Source organism: Berghia stephanieae, chromosome 2, assembly GCF_034508935.2.
Source record: "Berghia stephanieae isolate SIO BIC M18660-M18661 chromosome 2, UCSD_Bste_1.3, whole genome shotgun sequence".
Classification (NCBI taxonomy): Eukaryota; Metazoa; Mollusca; class Gastropoda; order Nudibranchia; family Aeolidiidae; genus Berghia; species Berghia stephanieae.
In genome coordinates this window covers 29,464,634-29,487,309 of record NC_088361.1, presented here as the reverse complement: position 1 = coordinate 29,487,309, position 22,676 = coordinate 29,464,634, and the positions used below count along the sequence as shown (strand labels likewise).

Here is a 22,676-nt window from a genome sequence, read left to right as displayed (position 1 = left end):
ATAAAAATAATAATAATAACAATAATAATAATAGTAATAATAATAATGATGATAATAATAATAATAATAATAATAATAATAATAATAATAATAATAATAATAATAATAATAATAATAATAATAATAATAATAATGATGATGATGACGATGATATTGATGATGATAGTAGTAGTAGTTGTTGTTGTAGTGGTAGTAGCAATAATGATAATAATAATGATGATGATGATAATAATAATAATATAATAATAATAATAATAATAATAATAATAATAATAATAATAATAATAATAATAATAATAATAATGATAATAATAATAGTAATAATAATAATAGCAATTATGATGATAATGATAATAATAATAATAGATAGTATTTATATAGCGCATAGAAACACATGTGTAAAATTCAGATAATATGTTAAAAATCCAGTGGTATCACAATTTTCAATAAGATTGCACAGCAAAGTCCATAGAATTATAAAACTTTTTTGTTTAAGAATAATTTATATCACAGGATTAAAACTAATAGGAGAATTCATATTTCATCAGAGTCAAATAAAAATGTTTTGCCTTTGAGGCGATTACACGCTAAATCACATGGAAATCATCACATCTCTTTGTCACCTTTTAAAATGGAGATTAATAGAATTATTTGATTTGAACTTTGTTTTATCATCTCTCAGCTCTCTACTAAAGTTGACCTCCTTTATGTTTTTGTTGTTTTGATATTTGATTCTTTATCAGGAGGTCCATCAATGTTCAGCTACTTTAAATCTGAATTAACAAGGAATTACAAGCTCGAGGGAGATGCATCAGAATTTGTTCAGCGAAGAGACAGAATATATGTCTCGGTTAACACTCCAAAAAGTCTTGAAAAGGTAAGACAAAACAACTGTCTCTTCTTTATTAATGAAATTTATATTTTATTGAATAAGAATGGATCCAAGTAAGTTTTCATTATGGAAATTCATTCCAATCAGACTTTCATGCTAGTATATTGTCAACTAGTTTGCTTTGATGATTGTTCTATTGCTACCAAGTGTTCTACAGTGAAATGGAGATTTCCTTGTTTTTAGCATTCTGTTCCATTTATTCATTTTTTACTTCAAAATGTACCATTTTGTCTCAGATAATTTGGAACATTATTTTGGGATTTTACCTCAAACCATTCAGAACATTTTGATAGATTCACTCTTTTCAAATACAAACTGTAATCATTATTACTTACTGGCACTGCATTATTGAATGAAATGTGCATATCATTTAAATTAAAATGAGACTCTTGGGTTTATTCCACCATGGAATACCAGTATATTGTATACTTTATTATTCTAAGTGCTTCACAATTTTTAAAGGTTGGTCAAAATAATTGTTATCATGATTGTTAAGTGCCAGATATTTTTCAAACTATGGGCCATCCAATCCTCCCTGTTCTCTTCAAAAACACCTAATCATTCATGTGCCTAAATATTGTAGTGAGCGGGTTAGAAAACAGCTATTTATTGCATGACAAAATAGCTTTGATTTATAAATGAGCAGGCCTGTATGTTATATTGATAAATACACTATATATGTGTCAGTGGATGACATTATCAGTTGGAAGGTAAACATTTTGGATTTGCATTTTTTGAAAGAATCTGCTCACCAGAGCATTTTAATCTTTATTTGAAGTAAATCTGGTGATATTTCATGAAGTTTTGGTTAGATGTATGGGAAAGTTATCCAGCAACGTTTCTCAAATTTCACACTTTTTCAACTTGACTAGCTGTAAAAAATATTTAGAAGTGAAATTAAGCTTTGATATTTCCTGAAGACTTACAAAAAGGGTTGATTTAATCATTTATGATAAGAACTCATTTTGGATAAAAAATTGAGCTTCTAACTAAACTTGGCAATATCTTACAATGTAATTTTGGTTAATGCCATAGAAACTAGAATAAGTTCTGGCCTCATAGATCTTTATGATCGCTGTTTTTGTTTTTACTTTATACATGTATTATATGTTTCTAAATTGCTATTTAAAATTTCTTAAAAACACAAAATTTTCCTAATTCTGATTTGTGCACACAGTTTGAAATCTTTTCATTAAGGATTGGTTCAAATATTTTATTCTTAAAGTTTTAATGTTTTTTTTTTCAAAGAAAATTTTTATTATTTTATTTTTTTAAGAACAGTGACAACTGGTTCTATTTATGATATCTTTTCTATAGTTTTGTGCTTTCGGACTGCTGCAGTGTCTGGACTCATTCCTCTACATTATGACTTTCTTGCCATTACGAATCTTGGTTGCCATCATGAATGTCTTGACCTATCCATGTTCTGTCATATTCTTTAGGTAAGTATCGATTGTTCGCTAGTATTCACTTTCATGACAAAGATAAAATATAATTTATGATGATTCTCAAAACACGGTTTAACACACATTAGTCAATGTCATATACGTTAAAACTTTTCTTTTACTGCACATAATTAATAATTTCTAATGGTTTCCCTCGGATCTGTGGAAATCCACGATTTTGGAGTCAGAGGGAGAATATTCTCCTTTTAAAAAATTACATTTCCCCTAATCAAATGTACTGGCAATAAGAGACAAATCGGTGCAGTTTCCCACGCTCCAGAATTTCGCTCGAGTATCAATGATAATTCATCATCTCAATTGCTCTAAAAGTGGGGGTTAGTGCAGTGAAAATGGGGCTTAAAGGCAATCGTTCAAAATTTTCCACCTTTTTCACTTTTTGTCACCATTAGCAGTGATTGATCACAAATAAGAAATGATGTAATTTGACATTAATAAGACCTAAAATTCTCATCTTTGACCTCCTAGTTTTGTGGCTTCAAAAAGGTTTGAAAAACATAAACATAAGTAGAATTCAATGGTTCCTCAAGCTGATACCTTTGTTGTAGTAGTAGTAGTAGTAGTAGTAGTAGTAGTAGTAGTAGTAGTAGTAGTAGTAGTAGTAGTGGTAGTAGTAGTAGTAGTAGTAGTAGTAGTAGTAGTAGTAGTAGTAGTAGTAGTAGTAGAAGTAGTAGTAGTAGTGGTAGTAGAAGTAGTAGTAAAAAAAAGCTTCTTTGGTTTGAATTATTTCTGGAATATATTGCATCACTTTTTTATCATTATGTGTTCCTTTGACAGGAAAAAATCCATTTTGAATCCAGCACAGATTTGTGATCTGTTGAAAGGAGTTATCCTTATAGTGAGCTGCTTCATTACAAGTTACATCGACACGTCAATGGTGTATCACATCGTACGGACACAATCCACCATCAAATTTTATGTCATCTACAACATGCTTGATGTAAGGGAACTGTTGGCTGATATGGTTATGTCTTGTATATGAGTTTTTTGGTACATAATAGCACAAAATCATAGAATTTTATAGCCGTATGTGCAACTTTGTGGTCTTGTTGTATGACACTTGACATGTAAATTGAAATTCGAAGGTTTGAATCTGGCTATGGGTAGTGTAAAGTTGAGTCCTTGGGGAAGGCTCTTTACTCACTTTTCTCATCATAGTCAGGCTTTAATATTTCCTGGGTATTGTATTATAATAGCCAAGAAGGAAACTATAAATTTAGAATTTCTTAATGGAGACGCTGTTTTTTGTAATTCATTTGTGTGGTATGCATTGTAATGGTTTTACATTTTTTAAATTATTATGGAAGCATTTTAGTGTTTCCCTCTTTTTCCTCTCAAGGCCATGTACTTTGTCTGAACAGGACTTTTAAGTGTTCTAAAAATAGACACACCGACAGATTGGTCTTGAATCTACTTTTTGTTTCTGGTTTGAATCAATCTTTTTTGTCATTATTTTTTTCTCGGGTGTATATAAATGCAGATCTACAATTTGTTTCCCTTTTACTGGCCTTGAAATGACTGATGATAGTGTTGCAATGCTCTGTAAAACCCATTAAAGGTAAAAAGGAAGGAGCAATATTATAAACATATCTGATTCATTTTTACCTTCAGGTAATGGACAAATTGATTTCAGGCTTTGGTCAAGATGTGTTAGACAGTCTTTACTGGACAGCTGTGGAGCCAAGAGGTCGAAAAAGAGAACATTTTGGAACCATTTTCCATTTGATGTTTGCTATCGCCTATGTTGGTATCCTTTGTAAATGATTTAAAATGTTTTTATTAAAATATAAATTTTCCTAACAAAACTGAAATTGGCAATTAAGCTATGCTTGGATGTTGAGATTACAATTTTCATTATATGCCCATTTCAAACTCTTGAATTATGATTCAGGTGATTTTCATTTTTCTGTTTTTATTTCTATTGTTATTCTAAGTTTTAGTTCCAAAAATTTCTAATTCTTTTTATTCCGCCTTAGATTTACAATAAGAGTTCTAGTCTTGGTAAAAAAGACCTTAGGATCAAAAATAAAATTCCTCACTGGAAGTATAATGCATTTTTGGTAATAAGATAGCTGTCAAAGGTTATTCAAGTTCTCAGCTGTCAGCTAATTTGATTCATCCATCATGATATGAATTTGCATTATGCTTCTCGAAAAGGAAATCTGACATTTAGTGCAACTACAATAGGAAAAATTTATGTTCTGGGGAAACATATGAAAAAAATAAGGGTTGGCAAATCTGTTTTTAAAGACAGTGTTTATAAGTCTTTTATCCTGGATATTTATATATATATGAAAAGATATAATGGAATACCTTAACTCGTTCTTCACCAGTCATCCACACGGCTCTCATTCTTATCCAAGCTATCACCCTGAATGTTGCCTTCAATTCACATAACAAGAGTTTGCTGACCATCATGCTTTCCAATAACGTATGTAGAACATAATAACACGGACATATTATATTAACAGATAAATAAGAAATACTGTTCTTCATCTTCAGGGAATTTTTTTCTCTTTATAGTCTATCTTGAGAAAAAAAAAAAAGATAAGACATCAGCCTCGTTGCAGCCCAGCAATGTGAGCAATAGGAGCTGATTTTCTTGATTAAGGGACAGACAGGAAGCCTATGTGGGACTCAAACTGGATCTCCAGAATGAAAGCGCAATACCTTATCAATCCAGTTTTGGCCTTCTCGCCACTTTTTAAAACAGTTAAATGTATAGTGCAGGGATGATAAATCATTTATATAGAGCCTTTTTCCCATGAATTTACAGGTCTAGGCACACATTGCTATAACAAATGTTAAAAATTCCATTGAATAAATGTGGTTGGATATTTTTTATAAAATTTGTTTGCCATAAAGAATAAAGAGAATTTTTCCCATTAAGAGAAACTTGCATTGCATATCCGAAAGACCAAAATAGCCATCAAGGAATATTTTGTGCTCAAAACTCTTCCACAGTCAATGATAAGCCATTAAAAAACGGCTTTTAGTCCAAAATATTTCTGGCTTGGTATTGAGTTTTTTTTTTTTGTTTTTTTAAGATGATCCACTCATTTTTGTCTCAGACTGTTTGTCTTCTCCTCAGTTCGTGGAGATCAAGTCCAATCTGTTCAAACGTCTGGACAAGAATACCCTGTGCCAAATTACATATGTGGATGTCAAGGAAAGATTTCACTACTTTGTTCTCCTCTTGTTTATCCTGATTCACAATTTGTTGGAGAAAAATTGGCTGAGAGGTAAATTGCTGGATGCATCTAGTAATAGCAGTCTGTTAGTTACTGCTCATTTTAATTTTGACATTTCTTTTACATATTCTTAACATTGGAGATAATAAAATATGACCCGACAGTGGAATATTCTGGTTCTAATATAATATTTATATAAATAATGTATCCTTATTCTTAAAATCTTATTCCTGTGTCAAATTATTTCTGGAATCTACTTCAATTCTGTTTAAATTAGTCCCTTACATTTTCTTTGGCGTTTGTTAGTGCATGTAATAAAATTATTTTGATTATCTGTTCTTCTGAACTCCTGTTACTATTAATTGATCTGAGTCAAATTAGAAATAATTATAACCTTGCATATCATTTTTACATTGCCGAGAGTCAAATCTATGACACCAGAACAGAAAAAAAAATTAGAATAGACAGGTGAATAAGTGATATTGGGTCCTGGGTGTCCAATAATCTGCTGAAACTGACTAATTATAATAATGATGATAATGATAATAATAATAATAATAATAATAATAATAATAATAATAATAATAATAATAATAATAATTACAATAACAATAATAATAAGCCTTCTGCAAACATACAAACCACGCCTATCTGGTTCAAAGAGATAATGTGTTTTGCTGTGATGAACAAGCACAGTTTGGACGGCACATGATAATGATCAGAGGTAAAAAGTGCATATAAAGGGATTTACTCCATTTTACAATAAGCTCAATTAAGAAATAGAAGAAAAAGAGGCGATTTAATTCAAATATATAAATTAGTTTAAAATATTCTTTCCAATTACATTCAGCCATGGAGATGATCTCAGTATATATATTTCAAAGTACTCTACTTCAATTCCGAACAATACATTCCTATTTCATACTGCCAAAACATTGAATAGTTTAAAATTTCTAAACAAAAAACGTTAATAATATCAATGAATTTAAGAATGCCCTTGGTAGGAAACTTTACTTGTGTTTAAAATCATTTTATAAAAAATCTCTTTTTTTTTAAAAAATGATATTTTTACTGAAATATTTTATGCACAATGTTATTGTTGGTCATGTCCTTAGGACATTTTGGGAACATTTGGTACATTTGAAAGTTCTATAATAGATATATGAAAAAATGTTCAAAATGATTATGTCTTTTGCATGTTATCTTGATTGATTAAGCCAGCCGGTTTTTTTGAGTTGTTTATAGGACACTTCAATGGTATGCACATATTTTCCTTTACCGTTTGGATATTGATGTTAAATTCTGAATTCCTCCTGTGTAAAGCATGTGTTAGATATATGCTGCATTCTCCATTATGAGATATGTATAAATTTTTGTGCATGATGTGAAAAAGTTTATATAAAGAAAATATTTTAAAAAATTATATATTTCTTTTCTTTCACTTCAGACCAAGCTTCCATATACTTCATCGATGCCATGATTGTATTGGGGACAGAAGTTGTTGTGGACTGGATCAAGCACTCCTTTATCAACAAAATCAACGAGTTTTCTGCCAGTGTAAGAAATCCTTCTTTTAGAATGTAACTATTTACGTCATATCGTATAGCACTAGAAACATGTTCAGTTTTTAAATTGATGTTAAATAATTTTCTTCCTCCTGTGTCATCTTATAATAGGTCGACTGGAAATGACTCACGATTCCTCCTGTTCTTGTACCAGCCTGTTGCATTCTTCAATTGTCAGCCCGGTCCATCTCTTGATGTTGTCCTGCCTTGATCTTGGGGAAGACCTCTTACCCTTTTGGCCTCTTACCCTCTATTTTTCCTTTTGCTATGGCTATGTCAAAAAAAATAATTTCAGTCCTTTCTCTCATAATTATGAGATTCCTTCACCTGAGCATTCCTAGATAGAATATCGATAATCCTTCAAACAAACGTTCAAGGTCAACAGGGGTCTCCCATGTTGTCCTAATGAGCAAATTGATGGGGTTCATAATATTGTTCATAGTATAAATATTTAATTGCTAGAGGCAGAACTCAAACTTGAGACCTTCAGGTTGTAGAACATTGTCCTTATAATTTGGCCATCTCTTCCCTTTCACTTTCTTTCCACATGTCATTTATGTAAAATGTAATTAGATGCGTGTGGCAACATTAAAAATATGTTAGTGGGCATAATAATAAAAGAAGAATTATCCATCTCTTTCACGTAATCATTATATTGCATTTCTTTTTTGTCAGTATTATGGTGATTTTGCCATTGGACTAGCCCAAGACATTGCATCCAGTCAGAAAAAACATGTGAGTGTCCATTTAATATTTTTTAAAACAACTTTTATGCTCAGGCCCTCCCTCACACATCTCCATTATTTAAGCACTTTATTTAAACCATTGCATTGTGTTCACAATCATGAATCATGACTGACAAGGATGTAAAAAATGAAATGACCTTCAACCAGTCCTTTTTACTGCGTATCTGTACCCACTGTCAAATGTTATTAATAAATTTGATCTTTTATATCTGTTTTATGCAGATGGTACTCAAATATTCAATTCTACTTCCTTTGATGGTATTGAAAGTTTGATTAAATGATTTGAGGTTTGTTTAAATAAATGAAGTAAAAGGTTGAATGGGTGGAAATAAACTCTTGCAAAATGATGAATAGACTTGAATTTTGATTAGTGGTAGGCAAAATATCCTTAAAAGGACAAATGTTTTTCAGCGATCACTATATTTTTACTTCTAAATGCATTAAAAAAGTTTGTGTGTTGATTGACATTGATTGTTAAACGTCCAATCGGGTAAATCACTATGTAGGAACAATGTAGCATGAAATCAAAAGAATTAGTAAAATCGGAATCCTTATCCCAACAAAAATAGCAGATTTTGATAAATTCCTTTGTTCTGTCATAGTAAGACTCTTGCAATTCCAAGTATGGTCAAAGGGATAACAAATTGCCTTCAAGTTGAACAGAATAATGTCATTAAGTTTTTTTTTAAACAATTAAATTTTCCTCAGAATTTGTCTCCTTCAATAGCTTTATTGGCTGTCTGTGGAGAGGAGAATCATTTATAATAATGCTACATAGGTTTATAAATCTTTGCACATTGGGTCCACGTTGTATATTAACCATCTTTTAAATGTATATACTCCAACAAGAACCTTGAAATTCATTGATGACAAACTCATATTAGTAAAACGAAAGATACTTCCTGAGGCTGGCACTGAATCATTTTATAACGCACTCCTCAATGTTGAAATTCCTTACCAGTAGTTCTTAGGTCATCCTCATCCCTTCAAACTTTTAAAACACAAAAAAAAAATAAAAACACTTGTTCTTTACGTAATCAATTAATGATCTGTTTGTTTAATTGTTTTTTTCAATTAATACATATATGTCAATGTAAAACACTTTGTACAGATTTATATGGGGTAACATGCTATGATTTGTGCTATTTATTAATGTTATTATATTCAATTTGTTTCTTTAATTGTGGGTATACTTTACTCATTTTTAGGACGTATATTATCAAATGGTGATGAGCATCACTCTAGATTGTCATAATAGCAGCACACCCATGAGTCAAGGCAACGTTGCTTGCTCAAGGCTGCTTAACATGGGCTGGAAGTTTAATTTGGCACCTTTTGGTGGGAGGTAAAAACAATACCTCATTGCCATGACACCTCTAATTTATGACTTGGAAAGAAATTCAACACTCCATTATGGGGTCAATTGAACTCAATTTTCATTATTCAGATTCAATTCTTAGTGTCTGGTCCACCATGACAAGAATGATTTAGAGAGACGTGATCACCTACATTTATTTGGATGCATTTGTGGCCTACAGACTTTATACAGATTGTGTGGCAGTGAACAAAATGTCAAAAAATGATTTTAGTTCAAATTGCAGTGGAATTTGCATAAAGTCAACACTCTCAAAATCAACTTCTGCTTAAAGTCAACACCTCTTGTTGGTCCCAAATTTCCTGTTCTTTATCTAGGTATGTTCCTTTGATAATTGATAAAATCAACTTTACTTAAAGTCAACCAATCTCTCTGGTCTGTCATTATTGACTTTATCAGGATTTTGCAGTGTACCTGAAATGTGAGATCTTAGTTTTTGTTCTCAATGAAGTAACATATGAACTTAACCCAGAATTTATATTTATCTTTATATCTTCAATCTTTAACAATATTATTTTTAGGCAATGAGTCACATATGATCAGTTATTGTCCTTTCTTGACAGGCATTGACTGACTTTAGTGATCAGGTCTGTCGCCGCATGGGTTTTACTCCCATCCCCCTGACGTGTTTACTGTATATGGTGTGTCGAAAGTCATTTGAAATCTCTGGCCTGATGTCATGGTGTATGGTTTTCCTGTTGTTTTTATGGTAGGTTTGCCTTATATCATGTTAGTCAGGTGCATTATGCATTACATTAATGTGACCCTTTTAAATCTAAGTTGTTTCTTTGTTGTTTTTTAAAATTTATGTATTTATTTCTTTATTTGTTTATTTATTTATATTTTTCTAGATAAGAGGGAAACCTTTCATTGAGTGATAAAATGCACCTTGGGTTGTGAAAGCTTAGGGGCTGTGATTAGTGTCTCAGAGAATAAGGGTGAAATAATGCAGAGATGCCAAAATTCCTATTTCAACAGAAAAATTCCAGTCTGGTGCAAAAAAACAAATGATATAAATTTTATCTCCAAATTCAAATTTCCCTCCAAAAACGTACAGATATTTTTTTGTTAGTTGCTCATGACAATTCTTTCATTACTTGTCTGTAGACCTCTAATCATTTACACACTCGGAGAGCAATAACAGCGGAATATGAAGCCTGCGTCGCATTGCTATAAATAACTGTTCTATTGGTGAAAACGGTAAAATATGAAGCAGACTTGCCACCTGCACAGATTTGGCTCAAATTCGCATTGTTTTACCTTTTCACATTCAGATTTTTTAACAAAACAAAATTATTGTGAGTCAAATTGCTAAATATTCCCCAAAATATTGTATGTTTTCTCAGCAATGAATATAAGACCAAATTGAAAGCAATTCTGAAACATTTTAAAGTTTTAATTCGTGAAATAAGAGTAAACGTCATAAAATTTGGTTTGATATGGTTAATTATTGTATAATTCAGATTTTGTTAAAAAACATTTTTAGATATTTTGCTTTTCTCCTTTGGCAGGTCTGGGGATGTGAAGTTGAAGTAAAATCAAACCATGCCTCTAAAGGGTCTACTTTGACCCATTGCATTCCTGATGGTTTATTTAATTATATGTTGTGGCGATTTTATTTCAAAGTTACAACTGTTCCATTTTCAGCCTGTTTACAACTAAAGTCCTCAACAGTATCATTCTGTTGGGATGGGCTCAGTACTTGATAACAAAAGGAAATAAGCAAGCCAAGTCCAATGTCATTGTTGGCAATTCACAGGTGAGAAACAGATGGTTTATAAAAAAAAAAAAACCTCCCCCAAATCCCTGCTCTCTCTCTTCCCCCCTCCCCCCCCCCCCCCCCCCCCCCTCCCCACACCCTCAACTCACATAAAAACCCCCATTATAATACAAACCCCAAAACAAACCAATTTGATCTGTCATATAGAGCAATATCCACTAACTGTGCTCAACGTCACAAGTGGTTATATTCACTTTTATATAGAACACTACCATTTTTTTCAACACACTCAATGCACTTTAAAAAGCTTCAGTTATTCCTCTAGCATGCTGTATGAAACCAAATTATCATTTTGTACAGCACAACAAGTAATCTAATGCAGCTATGTGGTCTTGTGGTATGACATTCGCCTTTGGATCAGAAGGAAGGTCCAGGGTTTGAGTCCCACTTGGAATGACGCATTCTTGAGTTCTTGGAAAAGGCTCTATACCCACACTATCTCACTGTACTTAGGTGTAAAATGAGTACCTGGCAGTCGACAGGGTTGTCTCTGTCCGAAAAATTTTTAATATTGCCTAAAATGTATATTGTCTTACATGTTTAAGTGTTGTTCATGGCTTGGGACCCCTTGTAAAAGGCTTTGAGCACATTTAGTGAATATTGCTCTATATAAATGCTCTAGTTTTTTGGGTTTTTACAAATCTTAGTAGTAATTTCAGGAGATACACACTCACAAATAATTCAAGTAGGCTAATGTGTGTGAAATGCTTTACTCATGGCTGCAAAGCCTGGGGCCAGAGTTTTGCAATCATTGTAGCTGACAGCTCTCAACATTGTTTGAATTTGCCACAAGCATCAGGTTAAATTTGATAAAAAAACAGAGAAGATTGCACTGATAAAGTGTCTATTTGTGGTAATCACCAGACTCTCGTTAAAAAACGAAAAGATCTCTGGATGAAATAGGGTAAAATCGACATATATTATGGGACATAAAAGTTAGACGGTATTACAGTTACAAACTTACTTACTTATTCAGCTGACCTCTAGCCCTTTGGTCTTGTGCCATGACATATAAAAAGTTGGATGTCTTTAGTTGTTGTTCCAGATGATTTAACATTGTGTTACTGATACTTGGATTTGGTGTGAGGAATGTGCGTCAATACAATTTTAGACATAATATATGATTTCACTTTTCACCCATGGGATTTCAAGATTTAAATCCAACCTCCAAAAGGACGAGGTAAATGTGTGCAAATGGTCTTTCATTAAGGCATACTGTTGAGGTTTTTAATCATTGACTAGAATCCTGTGTCTTAGTTTGCGTTTGAGTTATGTTTTAAGTTTAGTTTTAGTCCAGTACTGCATCTCTCCTCCATAGAAGCAATTACAGGTAATTGCACTTTTGTTTCTTATTCAGAGAAAACTGGACATTTAAGAAAAAACGTAAATGCAAGGCTGTCTGAGCCTATGGACCATAAAACTATTGAACAAAAATGAATACTATAGCTTCAAAAAAGAATAAAAGACATACTGGGTGGCTCAGAAAAAATGTCCCTTGTTTAGAGGTTCCCTCTTCTTTACTGTCTTACTGAGTTGGAATTCGGAAGGCAAAAAGATCGGATATTAACATTTATGTAACAAAATTTCATTGCAATCAATGAATTTCTAATTACTTTACACAACAATCAAAAATATAACAACGAATTGAGTGATTTTGAAAGTGCCTTATTTCTTACTTAATTGGTTTCACAGTTTACTTACTTACTTACTTTGGTCTTTTGCCCCTCCAGGAGCATAGGCCATCAACAAAGGTTTTCCTTTTTTTTTCTGTCCTGTGCCATCACTTCCAGACCTCTCCCGTCTGTCCCGAATGCTGGGTATCTGCCTCTACATCTATTCTCCAGGTGTTCTTTGGCTAGCCCTTCTTTCGTTAGCCCTGTGGATTCCAGGTCAAAGCTTGCCGAGTGATGCTTCTTGTCGGTTTTCTAAGAATGTGACCAATCCATTTCCATTTTCACAGTTTGGTTGATTATAATTGTTTGAAGTGGGAGTTACTTTTGCTCCAAAAAGAAGGAGTATTGACTCCCGAATCACGGGTATCCATTGATTAAGTGTACAATGAATGATAAAAGACCAGTCACACCAAATGTTAGTGCATCTTTAAAGTTATCGCTATTGCATTGGACAACAGAACTTTTAAAATGGTAGACTGAAATTGACATCAACTATGTATTTTCAAGATTAGAAGACCATTTCATTACAAACACTGTTTAATAATTAAAACATTCATTTCGATAGGCTGTGTCACACAAGCAGTAAATTTTCACAGAAACTCACGGTATCATGTGTTTCCATTGAAGGATTCAGAGAGCCCTATTTCATCGATCCCAACAAAATGATAGTGGCCGCTTCTTCTTGTTCTTCTTCTTGATGTTGTTGTTGTTGTTGTTGTTATTGTTGTTGTTGTTGTTGTTGATGTTGTTGTTGTTCTTCTTCTTCTTCTTCTTCTTCTTCTTCTTCTTCTTCTTCTTCTTCTTCTTCTCTTCTTCTTCTTCTTCTTCTTCTTCTTCTTCTTCTTCTTCTTCTTCTTCTTCTTCTTCTTCTTCTTTTCTTCTTCTTCTTTTCTTCTCTCTTCTTCTTCTTCTTCTTCTTCTTCTCTTCTTCTTCTTCTTCTTCTTCTTCTTCTTCTTCTTCTTCTTCTTCTTCTTCTTCTTCTTCTTCTTCTTCTTCTTCTTCTTCTTCTTCTTCTTCTTCTTCTTCTTCTTCTTCTTCTTCTTCTTCTTCTTCTTCTTCTTCCTCTTCTTCTTCTCCATGTAATTTTATTTTTATGATAATAAGTATTGTTGTTTTTGTTGTTATGAATGCAGTTACAAAGACAGGTTTTAAGAAATATTGCTCCCATTGAAATCCCTGCATCAGAGGTACTGAACTGTCTTTTTTAAACAAAAAAACCCCAACAAACTAATATGTTTAGTAGAGCTGCTTTTATCTGTGTTATTATTTAATATTATTTTAATGATATTGATCAAGGAAATAATTGCCTTCATTTATTGATTCATCATATTATCACACCATTCATTCCAACAGGTTATCCCGAAAAAGGATGATAACAAAGCAGACAAGAAAAGAGTGAAAACCGAGAGTATTTCTCACTGCCCTGACATGACTAGCCATCTGTCACACAGCCCGCTGACTCCACACAACTCTGACAGTGTCACTGACACAAAGGTGTATTCCTACACCACATCCACCCCCAATAATTCCTTCTCTATGCATACTGAAATCTTCCCTGCATCCACCACACCAAAGTCTGAGACCATATCCAACGGCGATCAGTTTGTGGAGTTTAATCTTGATCTCCAACCAACCCCTCAGATTACAAGACCAACAACAACAACAAGAGCAACTGCAGCTGATACCCTTTATCAAAACAAGGAGGAAATTTCTGAAATGGAGGAAGAACCTGTGGATGCAGAGAAGTTGAAAGAAGCAATAGCTTCTTTAGTCACGGACAGACTGGTGTATCATGATGGTTATGATACTCAATCACATGACGATGACAATGGCTCACTTCATTTAATATCTGAAAATGATAAGTCAAAGTCGAGTTCTGAAGCAACTTCTTGTCTTACTGAACTTGAGGATTCCTCACTACAACAAAAGTCGAGTTCTGAAGCAACTTCTTGTCTAACTGAACTTGAGGATTCCTCACTACAACAAAAGGAGAGTGCTGAACCTTTCCTCACATCATTGCAAAAGGAGAGTAAGTCATCACTGCAAAATGAACCTTTAATATCAGCACACCAAGGGCAGACATATGAACCTTTTATGTTATCATCACAAAAGACGACAAATGTGGACTTTCTGCCATTACAAATGGATACAAATAAATCATTTCTGTCAGCACAGACAAGTGAACCATTCATGTTTAAACTGTCCTCAGCATCTTCATCGTCACCAAATAATAGTAAAATAAAGAACAATAGTCCATTGTTTGAACATAAAGTGCCATACCCCCCTCCTAGTCAATCTGTTTCCGCTCAAGTAAAAGATGTAGAAAATATTGAAAGTGTTGATAGGTCTTATCATAGTGATGAGCATTTCTTTGTTAAAGAAGAGGCTGGAGACAATTGCCCAGAAAAGGACAGTTTCTCAGAAAAGTTAGCTGACTCGTAGCATCAAATAAACTATCTTAAGGCTTGCCAGTTTTATTTTATGGTAAAATTACATATTTCTATACATTTTTGAAGTTCTAAAGAACTTGCCAGTAATTGGCCCCATCTTTGTCTAACACAAAGCACATAATGTTCACTACTTTAAAAAAAACCCAACTTGTTCTGCTCTTTTTTCATCATTTCAGCTTGCATCGTAGCACATGTTTACTTTATAAAACAAAAAAAAAACAAAAAAAAATTTCCTGAATCTTCATTCCTTTCATAAGATATGTATTTTTCAATTAGTTTGTGCTTTGGATGTTGGAGATAAGTTCTATTGATGGTATCTGTTTTCAGGGTTATTCCTTGACTCCTCATGACGTAACTATATCAATTTTTTAGTTGGTCTTCCATTTCTCAAACTGTATTATCCTTGTCATGTCTATTGTCTATTCTGATTCAATCATTATGATACTTTGAATGATGTCCAAATTTATTCGGGGTTTTCAAATCTGTGCAACCCGAATTGAACATTTGTGGTGGGTGGAAATTCCCCTCAGGGCAGGGGAACTTTGGACTTCCTTTAGCTGGTGTAGTTCACAGCCTGGCTGTCCCTTTTATTCCCTTTTGTTTAGATGTCCTTACAATGGAGCTTTGTCTCCTTTTTACGGAATGAGATCATTTGCTTCCCATGGACCCTATCTGGAGTTTGCTTCTGAGAGGGGAAAAATCAGGTGGATTTTTCTATTTTGTTTGTGAGAGATGATATTGTTTTTCCTTGTTAATCATCTCTCCATTATATATTTTAGTTATATCAATATTAGGCTTTTGATTATAATGCATATTTTGTTACTATCTGAGTATCATTAAGGGACTTTTATGTGGTTTCAGACAAGCTACAAATATATTTTGCTCTTGGACCCGTTTTTGATGTCTACTGCATTATTATTCTTTGTCTTACAGTTTCTTTGCTCTTGATAGTTTGACCCAAATATTTGAACTATTCTATGATCTTCCTTTTTTCTGATGCTGAAATTACTTTAAAGTTTCACAAGTGCCGTTAAAATCCCTAGAAAATAGAAATAAAAACAAAAAATAAACAAAATGAGCATTTCTAGAACACTAATTATGCCCCTGAGATGAAGACTCTTGCCCTTTTGACAATTACATGTGGGTGTAATTACACACAAGTATAACAATTGGATAGATTTAAAACAAAGTCCATATACACCACTACAAGTACAAGTGAAAAAAGAATAAAAGACCGAAAAAGCTGGGTATTTTTATGGAACAAATTTAGACATGCAAATTTTCCACAAAGGCGGGCAGTTTCATTCATGCTTTGGAGCAAAAATGTTGAAATTTCGTTTGCCATGTTAAGTTCAGTCTTTCCCAGATTCTTTGAGATTTTGAAGACAGTGGCAGTCTTCTAAGAAATGTGAGGCTGTCCTTAGAGTGTAGGTAAATTGTGATAAGGTCGTGGTGATGAGTAGTGATTTTACTGAGACACTTAAACTTTGTCACCTTTGCTTTGAATTTTATCCGTCTAAAACTGGCAGCTAGTGAGGGCATACCATGAGATATGTTGGTTGCTTAATCTCGTTATATTTCCTTGGGAACTGAGCACATTTTGTTTTGAATAAGTTGAACATACTTGGTTGATAAAGCTTCATTTTTTAAAGAAATAAGGGATTTGAAGTTGGTGAGATTTAAGATAATGACAGATTTAACAAGCATTAAAGAGGCATCACTTGTAAACATGTAATCAGTTAGATAAAAACACTTTCATTTGAAGCGTCAATGACAATTGAGCATTTACTTTACGCTACATAGTATGGCATCAAAATGTTAACTAGTCTTTGTCACTGCATTAGCAGATAGGTTTTATGTATTCCTTTCAATGATTATGTTAGAACAATCGGTATCTTATAATTTTTTTTTTTTTTTGATTGTACATCAAGAAGAAATTTAGTGACTCATCATACAGTTGAAAAGTGTTATAAAGTAATTTTTACATTATATTTGGCTTTACTCGGTATTCATTCATATCACTTCATGCCCGCAGAGCTTGCATTCATGATTTGAACCTGCTCATAATATGGCTCAATTCCATGCAAAAATTGTATATTATAGTATGTGCTAAAGCACTGCCTACTTGATTGAGATAATGCACTACTTTTAACATCACTCACATTGCTTTTTCCATTCCATTTTTTGTTTTGTTTTGCCTTATCATACATTACCATTGTTTGTTTTGTTTTTCTTTTCTTTTTTTTTTTTTTGTATTTGTGATTCAGTTTGTTATTTTACTTATAGACCCACTTTCCCTCAATGAGCCACACAAATATTGCAATTACGGTGGTAGTAAAATGACTTATATTTGTAATAATAATAATAACAATAATAATAATAATAATAATAATAATAATAATAATAATAATAGTAATAATAATAATAATAATAATAATAATAATAATAATAATAATAATAATAATAATAATAATAATAATAATAATAATAATAGGGCAGGGAGGTACTTACTGTGTCTTCTATCCCCCTATATCTGTTTTACAACTTGCTTTCTGTCTTTGTCTTGGAATGAGATTACTTAGTTTTGTCCTGGCCCCGGCATGTTGGCCTTACTGAGGGGGAAACAGTCAAATGCATAGTTATTGTTTTGGGAGATGATATTTTTTTCCTTGTAAATCATCTCTCTGTTATGTATTATTATATTTGTTATTTTTAATGTATAATGAAATGTAAGCATTTGAGTGTATTTCTCTTTGTTGGATCTTGTGCTTGTGTCTAGGTGAGACTTATAGGTGATCCCAGACTAAGTACATTGATGGTATGCTCTTGGAATCTACATCTGATTCCTATTTTTTCCCAGTTCCCCTTTGTCTTCCTTTCTCTTTGGTGCTTTAATTGTAATTCTGGAACTTTCTACTATCCCATTTTCTTCCTTTTTACTGGCGCTGATATAGCCTAAATGTGTTGCAAGTGCCGTAAAATCTTTAAAAACAAACAAAACAAACAAGGATATTTTACTGGACACTTTTGAAATACAGATACTTGTGTTTGCTGTTAAAATTGCAATTTCGATTTTATAACATTAATTTTGTGGACAAATACTTTTTCAACAAAATACGGAAAAGACCCATTCCTAATTTTGACGACAACAAAGTAGAGAGTCTTTGTGGAATACAAACGAAACATACTTTGAATGGGTGCTTGACATTTTGTACAGTGCAAACTGCCTGTTAGACATTATCCAATGTTGGAATGCTCACTGATGTCACTGCATTTCTTGTAGATGACACTAACTTACGATACAAACGATCTGCCAGAAGGAGATGCTGTTCTAACAAGCTCTTTGTGATGATTTCACCTCAATTCATAAAAATACAAAATAAATTCTATACTAACTTGTTCCAAAATTGCACGTTCAGGTTTATTATAGTGGGAAACTTCTGTAGGGTCTTCTATCTGTGATATATTACCTTTCTAGTGTTCTATTCTTATCGTGGAATGAGATGACTTGGTTTTACCGAAACCTTGCTGGAGTTCTCTTCTTTCAGGGAGGATTTTTCCCCTCCTCTGGCGAAATAATACAAACTTTGCTATTTTGTATAATGCACTGTACATAATTTTTAAAAAAAAGTACACCTTCTGCCACGGCACCATAAGATGTCTTCGCCTAGTCATTCTATAAAGGTTATAGATATTCCCTCAAACAAGATCCCTGATGTCAACAGGAATCACCCATGATGTCCAAAGTACAGGCCATATGGAGAGGCAATATTATTAACTCTTAACTGACTTTGGCAGTTTTGTTTGGATTTTATTTTTGGAATTATTCATTTCCACATGCATCCAATTTTACTAAAAACATATAATTATTCAAAATAACCCTTTCAGATCAAATAAAGTAGATGACCCCCCCCCCCCCCCCCCCCCCCCCCCCCACAAAAAAAAAAGATAGAAACAGAAATAATCAATAAGCAATTACATTGTTGATGATATTGGAGGAAAAATTACATTTTTCTTTAACTCTTATGTTAGAAATTTTGAACTCAATTCCAAATGCAGCATACTGGGTGGGGTTCCTGACCTCCCACAGTGGACAGGGAGGTACATATTGTGTCTTCTGACCCCGTATATCTGTTTTCCAACTTGCATTCTGTCTTTGTCTTGGTATGAGATTACTTGGTTTTGTCCTGGCCCTGGCCGGGGTCCTGGCTGCGAGGGAAACAGTCAAGTGCATAGTTATTGTTTTGGGAGATGATATTTACATCTCTGTGTTATGTATTATTTCATGTTATTTTGAATTTATAATGTAAGCATTTGAGTGTATTCCTCTTAGTGGGGACCGTTCTTGTGTCCAGATGAGACTTATTGGTGATCTCAAACTAAGTACATTGATGGTATGCCCTGGAATCTACATCTGATCCCTATTTGTTCCCAGTTCCCCTTGTCTTACTTTTTCTTTGATGCTTTAATTGTAATTCTAGAACTTTTTACTATCCCATTTTCTTCCTTTTTACTGGCGCTGATATAACCTAAATGTGTTGCAAGTGCCGTAACACCCTTAAAAACAAAACAAACAAATGCAGCATAAAAGTTCAAGTATTCTATAATTGTGCAGGCAATATTCTAAATATGTCTTTTAGTCAATGTGCATTGTGTAAAAATTTGTTGGTTTTTGTCGCTGATATATGTCACACATGCTCCAGAACGTATATATATATAAAAAAAAATTATAATCGAAAAAAAAAACCCCCAAAAAACCAAAACAAAACAAAAAAATGAAAGTGTATTCGATATCAAGAATATCTTTTATTATTGAAATAAATACGAAAAGGCCCATCACGATAGTTGCTGGATTACAGAGATGTGATTGCATATCACTTGCAAGTATAGACACACATGTCCTAACATTTATATTGATGCCTTGCACATGAGTGTATTAAGCTTAATGTAGTTTTGCATTATTTTTGTGGCTGTTTATGTTTTGTGACATAAGCTTCAAGATGTGATGTAGCGGTTTTAAATGATAATAGTTTAACTGTCCAAATTTCAAGTGCAATTTATCAGACATACCAACTAATTATTTTTTTTTTTAAAGAAAAAAAAAAAAAAAAAAGATGACAAAAATAGAAATGAAACAACCTGTTTGGATATCATACAAACAATATATTGGGTGGTCACAAACAAAAGAGAAACCTTTTGTTGCTTGATAGCAACAAGAGTACTGCATAGATTTTGATGAATGCCCTTATTATAATTAATAGAACAATACAGGATGTGTTTTTTTTAACTTGTAAGAATGGAGTTGTAATTTCTTTCTAACAACTTTATGAACTGATGACAGTTTAGTCGAAGGGATTGTTTTGGTTTGTTTTTTAAAGAAACCATATGTTGTCTGCTTTGGGCTTTTTCTACTCATCAAAGTACTGTTCACATTACCCGTCTCTACTATGTTCTTACACCAGAAATGTATTGTCTTCTTACTTTTGGTGGTTTGAAATCATGAATCCCCAAACAATTTTTTACTTTTTCTCAGTCATCTACCATTTTTGGTTTGTATATTATGCGTTCAATATCAAACGCGCACTGCTTTTGCCTGGTTTTACTTTAAATGTCATAATTCAGAAACCCAATTTTGTGTGCAGTTAAAATTGATATGACACAAAGCTTGAATAATTGTTTAACATTATGCGCCAAAACTCAGATGTCTCTAACGTTTTTATTTTTTTTAGCTATTTCAATTCTTTATTGGTTAGTAATACAAAAACACCCTGTATGATATCTATGTGTTTACAAAATTTCGTAATAATTGATAGCAAATTACAAATGCAGTTATCATTTTTGAAAGCCGATCGCAAAATTGAAATTTTAAGAAGATGCCATTTTGCCCAAAATCAAGTTTCAAAAGCTTGCAAACTTCTGCCCATTAAACAATTTGTGCAACAGGATTGGGGAAACTCACATCGAGCAACATTTTATCTCAACAGAACAATGGCCATCCCAATGACCTTAATTGAATCCAATGAATTATTGCACTTGATAGAAAAAGTATACAGGCAACCGACAATGCCGTGAATTGGGGATCCCTTAAAGAAAAAAATTCAAGAATGTTGGGAGCATAGCACTGACAATGAGATTAGAAAATTGATTTCAGTTTTAGTTTGGAAGAAAAGATTGAGGAACGTCATCCAATAAAATACTAAATTATATTAGTGGAATTTACACAATCCTTTTTGCAGTATATATTTGAAATTTTTACCTGGTTTACCAAAACTTCACTCACGTTGTTATTTTTCTATTAAATGTGTTGACTTGTTCAATACTGCTTGAAAAATGTTTATGTCTATGTGTATACAATTTTATGAATATTAGTTGAATTGTTTAGAAGATACAACCATTTGAAAAATGTCTAATTTTTTGTGACCACCCGATATATATATACACAGACACACAGACAGACACACACACTGGGTGGTTTCCTGACCTCCCATAGTGGGCAGGAGGGGGGTACATACTGTGTCTTCTATCCCCTTATATCTGTTTTCCAACATGATTTCTGTCTTTGTCTTGGAATGAGATTACTTGATTTTGTACTGGCCCCAGGGTGGGATTCCTGACAATCCATATTGGGCAGGGGGGGGGGGGGTACATGTTGTGTCTTTTATCCCCTTATATCTGTTTTCCAACATGCTTTCTGTCTTTGTCTTGGAATGAGATTACTTGGTTTTGTCCTGGCCCTTGCCGGAGTCCTGGCTGGGAGGGAGACAGTCAAATGCATAGTTATTGTTTTGGGAGATGATATTTTTTTTCCTTGTAAATCATCTCTCTGTTATGTATTATTATATTTGTTATTTTGAATCCATCATGTAAGCGTTTGAGTGTATTTCTCTTTTTTGGATTTTGCGCTTTTGTCCGGATGTAATTCTAGAACTTTTTACTATCCCATTTTCTTCCTTTTTACTGGCGCTGATATAACCTAAATGTGTTGCAAGTGCCGTAAAACCCTTATAAACAAACAAAACATTGTCCTGGCCCTGGCGGAGTCCTAGCTGGGAGGGAAACAGTCAAATGCATAGTTATTGTTTTGGGAAATGATATTTTTCTCTTTATAAATCATCCCTCTGTTATGTATTATTATAATTGTTATTTTTAATGTATAATGTAAGCATTTAAGTGTATTCCTCTTTGTTGGATTTTGTGCTTGTGTCCGGATGAGACTTATAAGTGATCTCAAACTAAGAACATTGGTGGTGTGCTCTTGGAATCTACATCTGATCCCTCTTTGTTCCCAAGTCCCCTATGTCTTACGTTTTCTTGGGTGCTTTAATTGTAACTCTAGAACATTTTACTATCCCATTTTCTTCCTTTATACTGGCGCTGATATAACCTAAACGTGTTGCAAGCGCCGTAAAACCCTTAAAAACAAAACAAACAGACACACACACAAGCACAAACACACACGAATGACTATCTGTTGTTGCAGCAATATATTATTTAATGAAAAATGTTTTGAATTAAACTTTGTAATTCCCTAATATTCATT

At 33.0% G+C, this 22,676-nt stretch overlaps 1 protein-coding gene across 1 annotated transcript in view; it reads left to right on the top strand.

Moving 5' to 3' along the window:
- LOC144964660 (uncharacterized) overlaps positions 1–15,365 on the top strand; it is a 35,874-nt gene extending 20,509 nt beyond the window's left edge. Inside the window, exons 2-12 of the mRNA XM_078899154.1 lie at positions 744–877; positions 2,210–2,334; positions 3,133–3,295; positions 3,967–4,102; positions 4,689–4,786; positions 5,447–5,597; positions 6,994–7,103; positions 7,787–7,846; positions 9,796–9,941; positions 10,880–10,991; positions 14,040–15,365. Coding sequence (XP_078755280.1) covers positions 744–877; positions 2,210–2,334; positions 3,133–3,295; positions 3,967–4,102; positions 4,689–4,786; positions 5,447–5,597; positions 6,994–7,103; positions 7,787–7,846; positions 9,796–9,941; positions 10,880–10,991; positions 14,040–15,128 — 2,324 coding nt within the window. The 3' untranslated portion in view covers positions 15,129–15,365. The remainder of the gene's footprint in view (positions 1–743; positions 878–2,209; positions 2,335–3,132; positions 3,296–3,966; positions 4,103–4,688; positions 4,787–5,446; positions 5,598–6,993; positions 7,104–7,786; positions 7,847–9,795; positions 9,942–10,879; positions 10,992–14,039) is intronic.
- Positions 15,366–22,676: the final 7,311 nt, after the last annotated feature.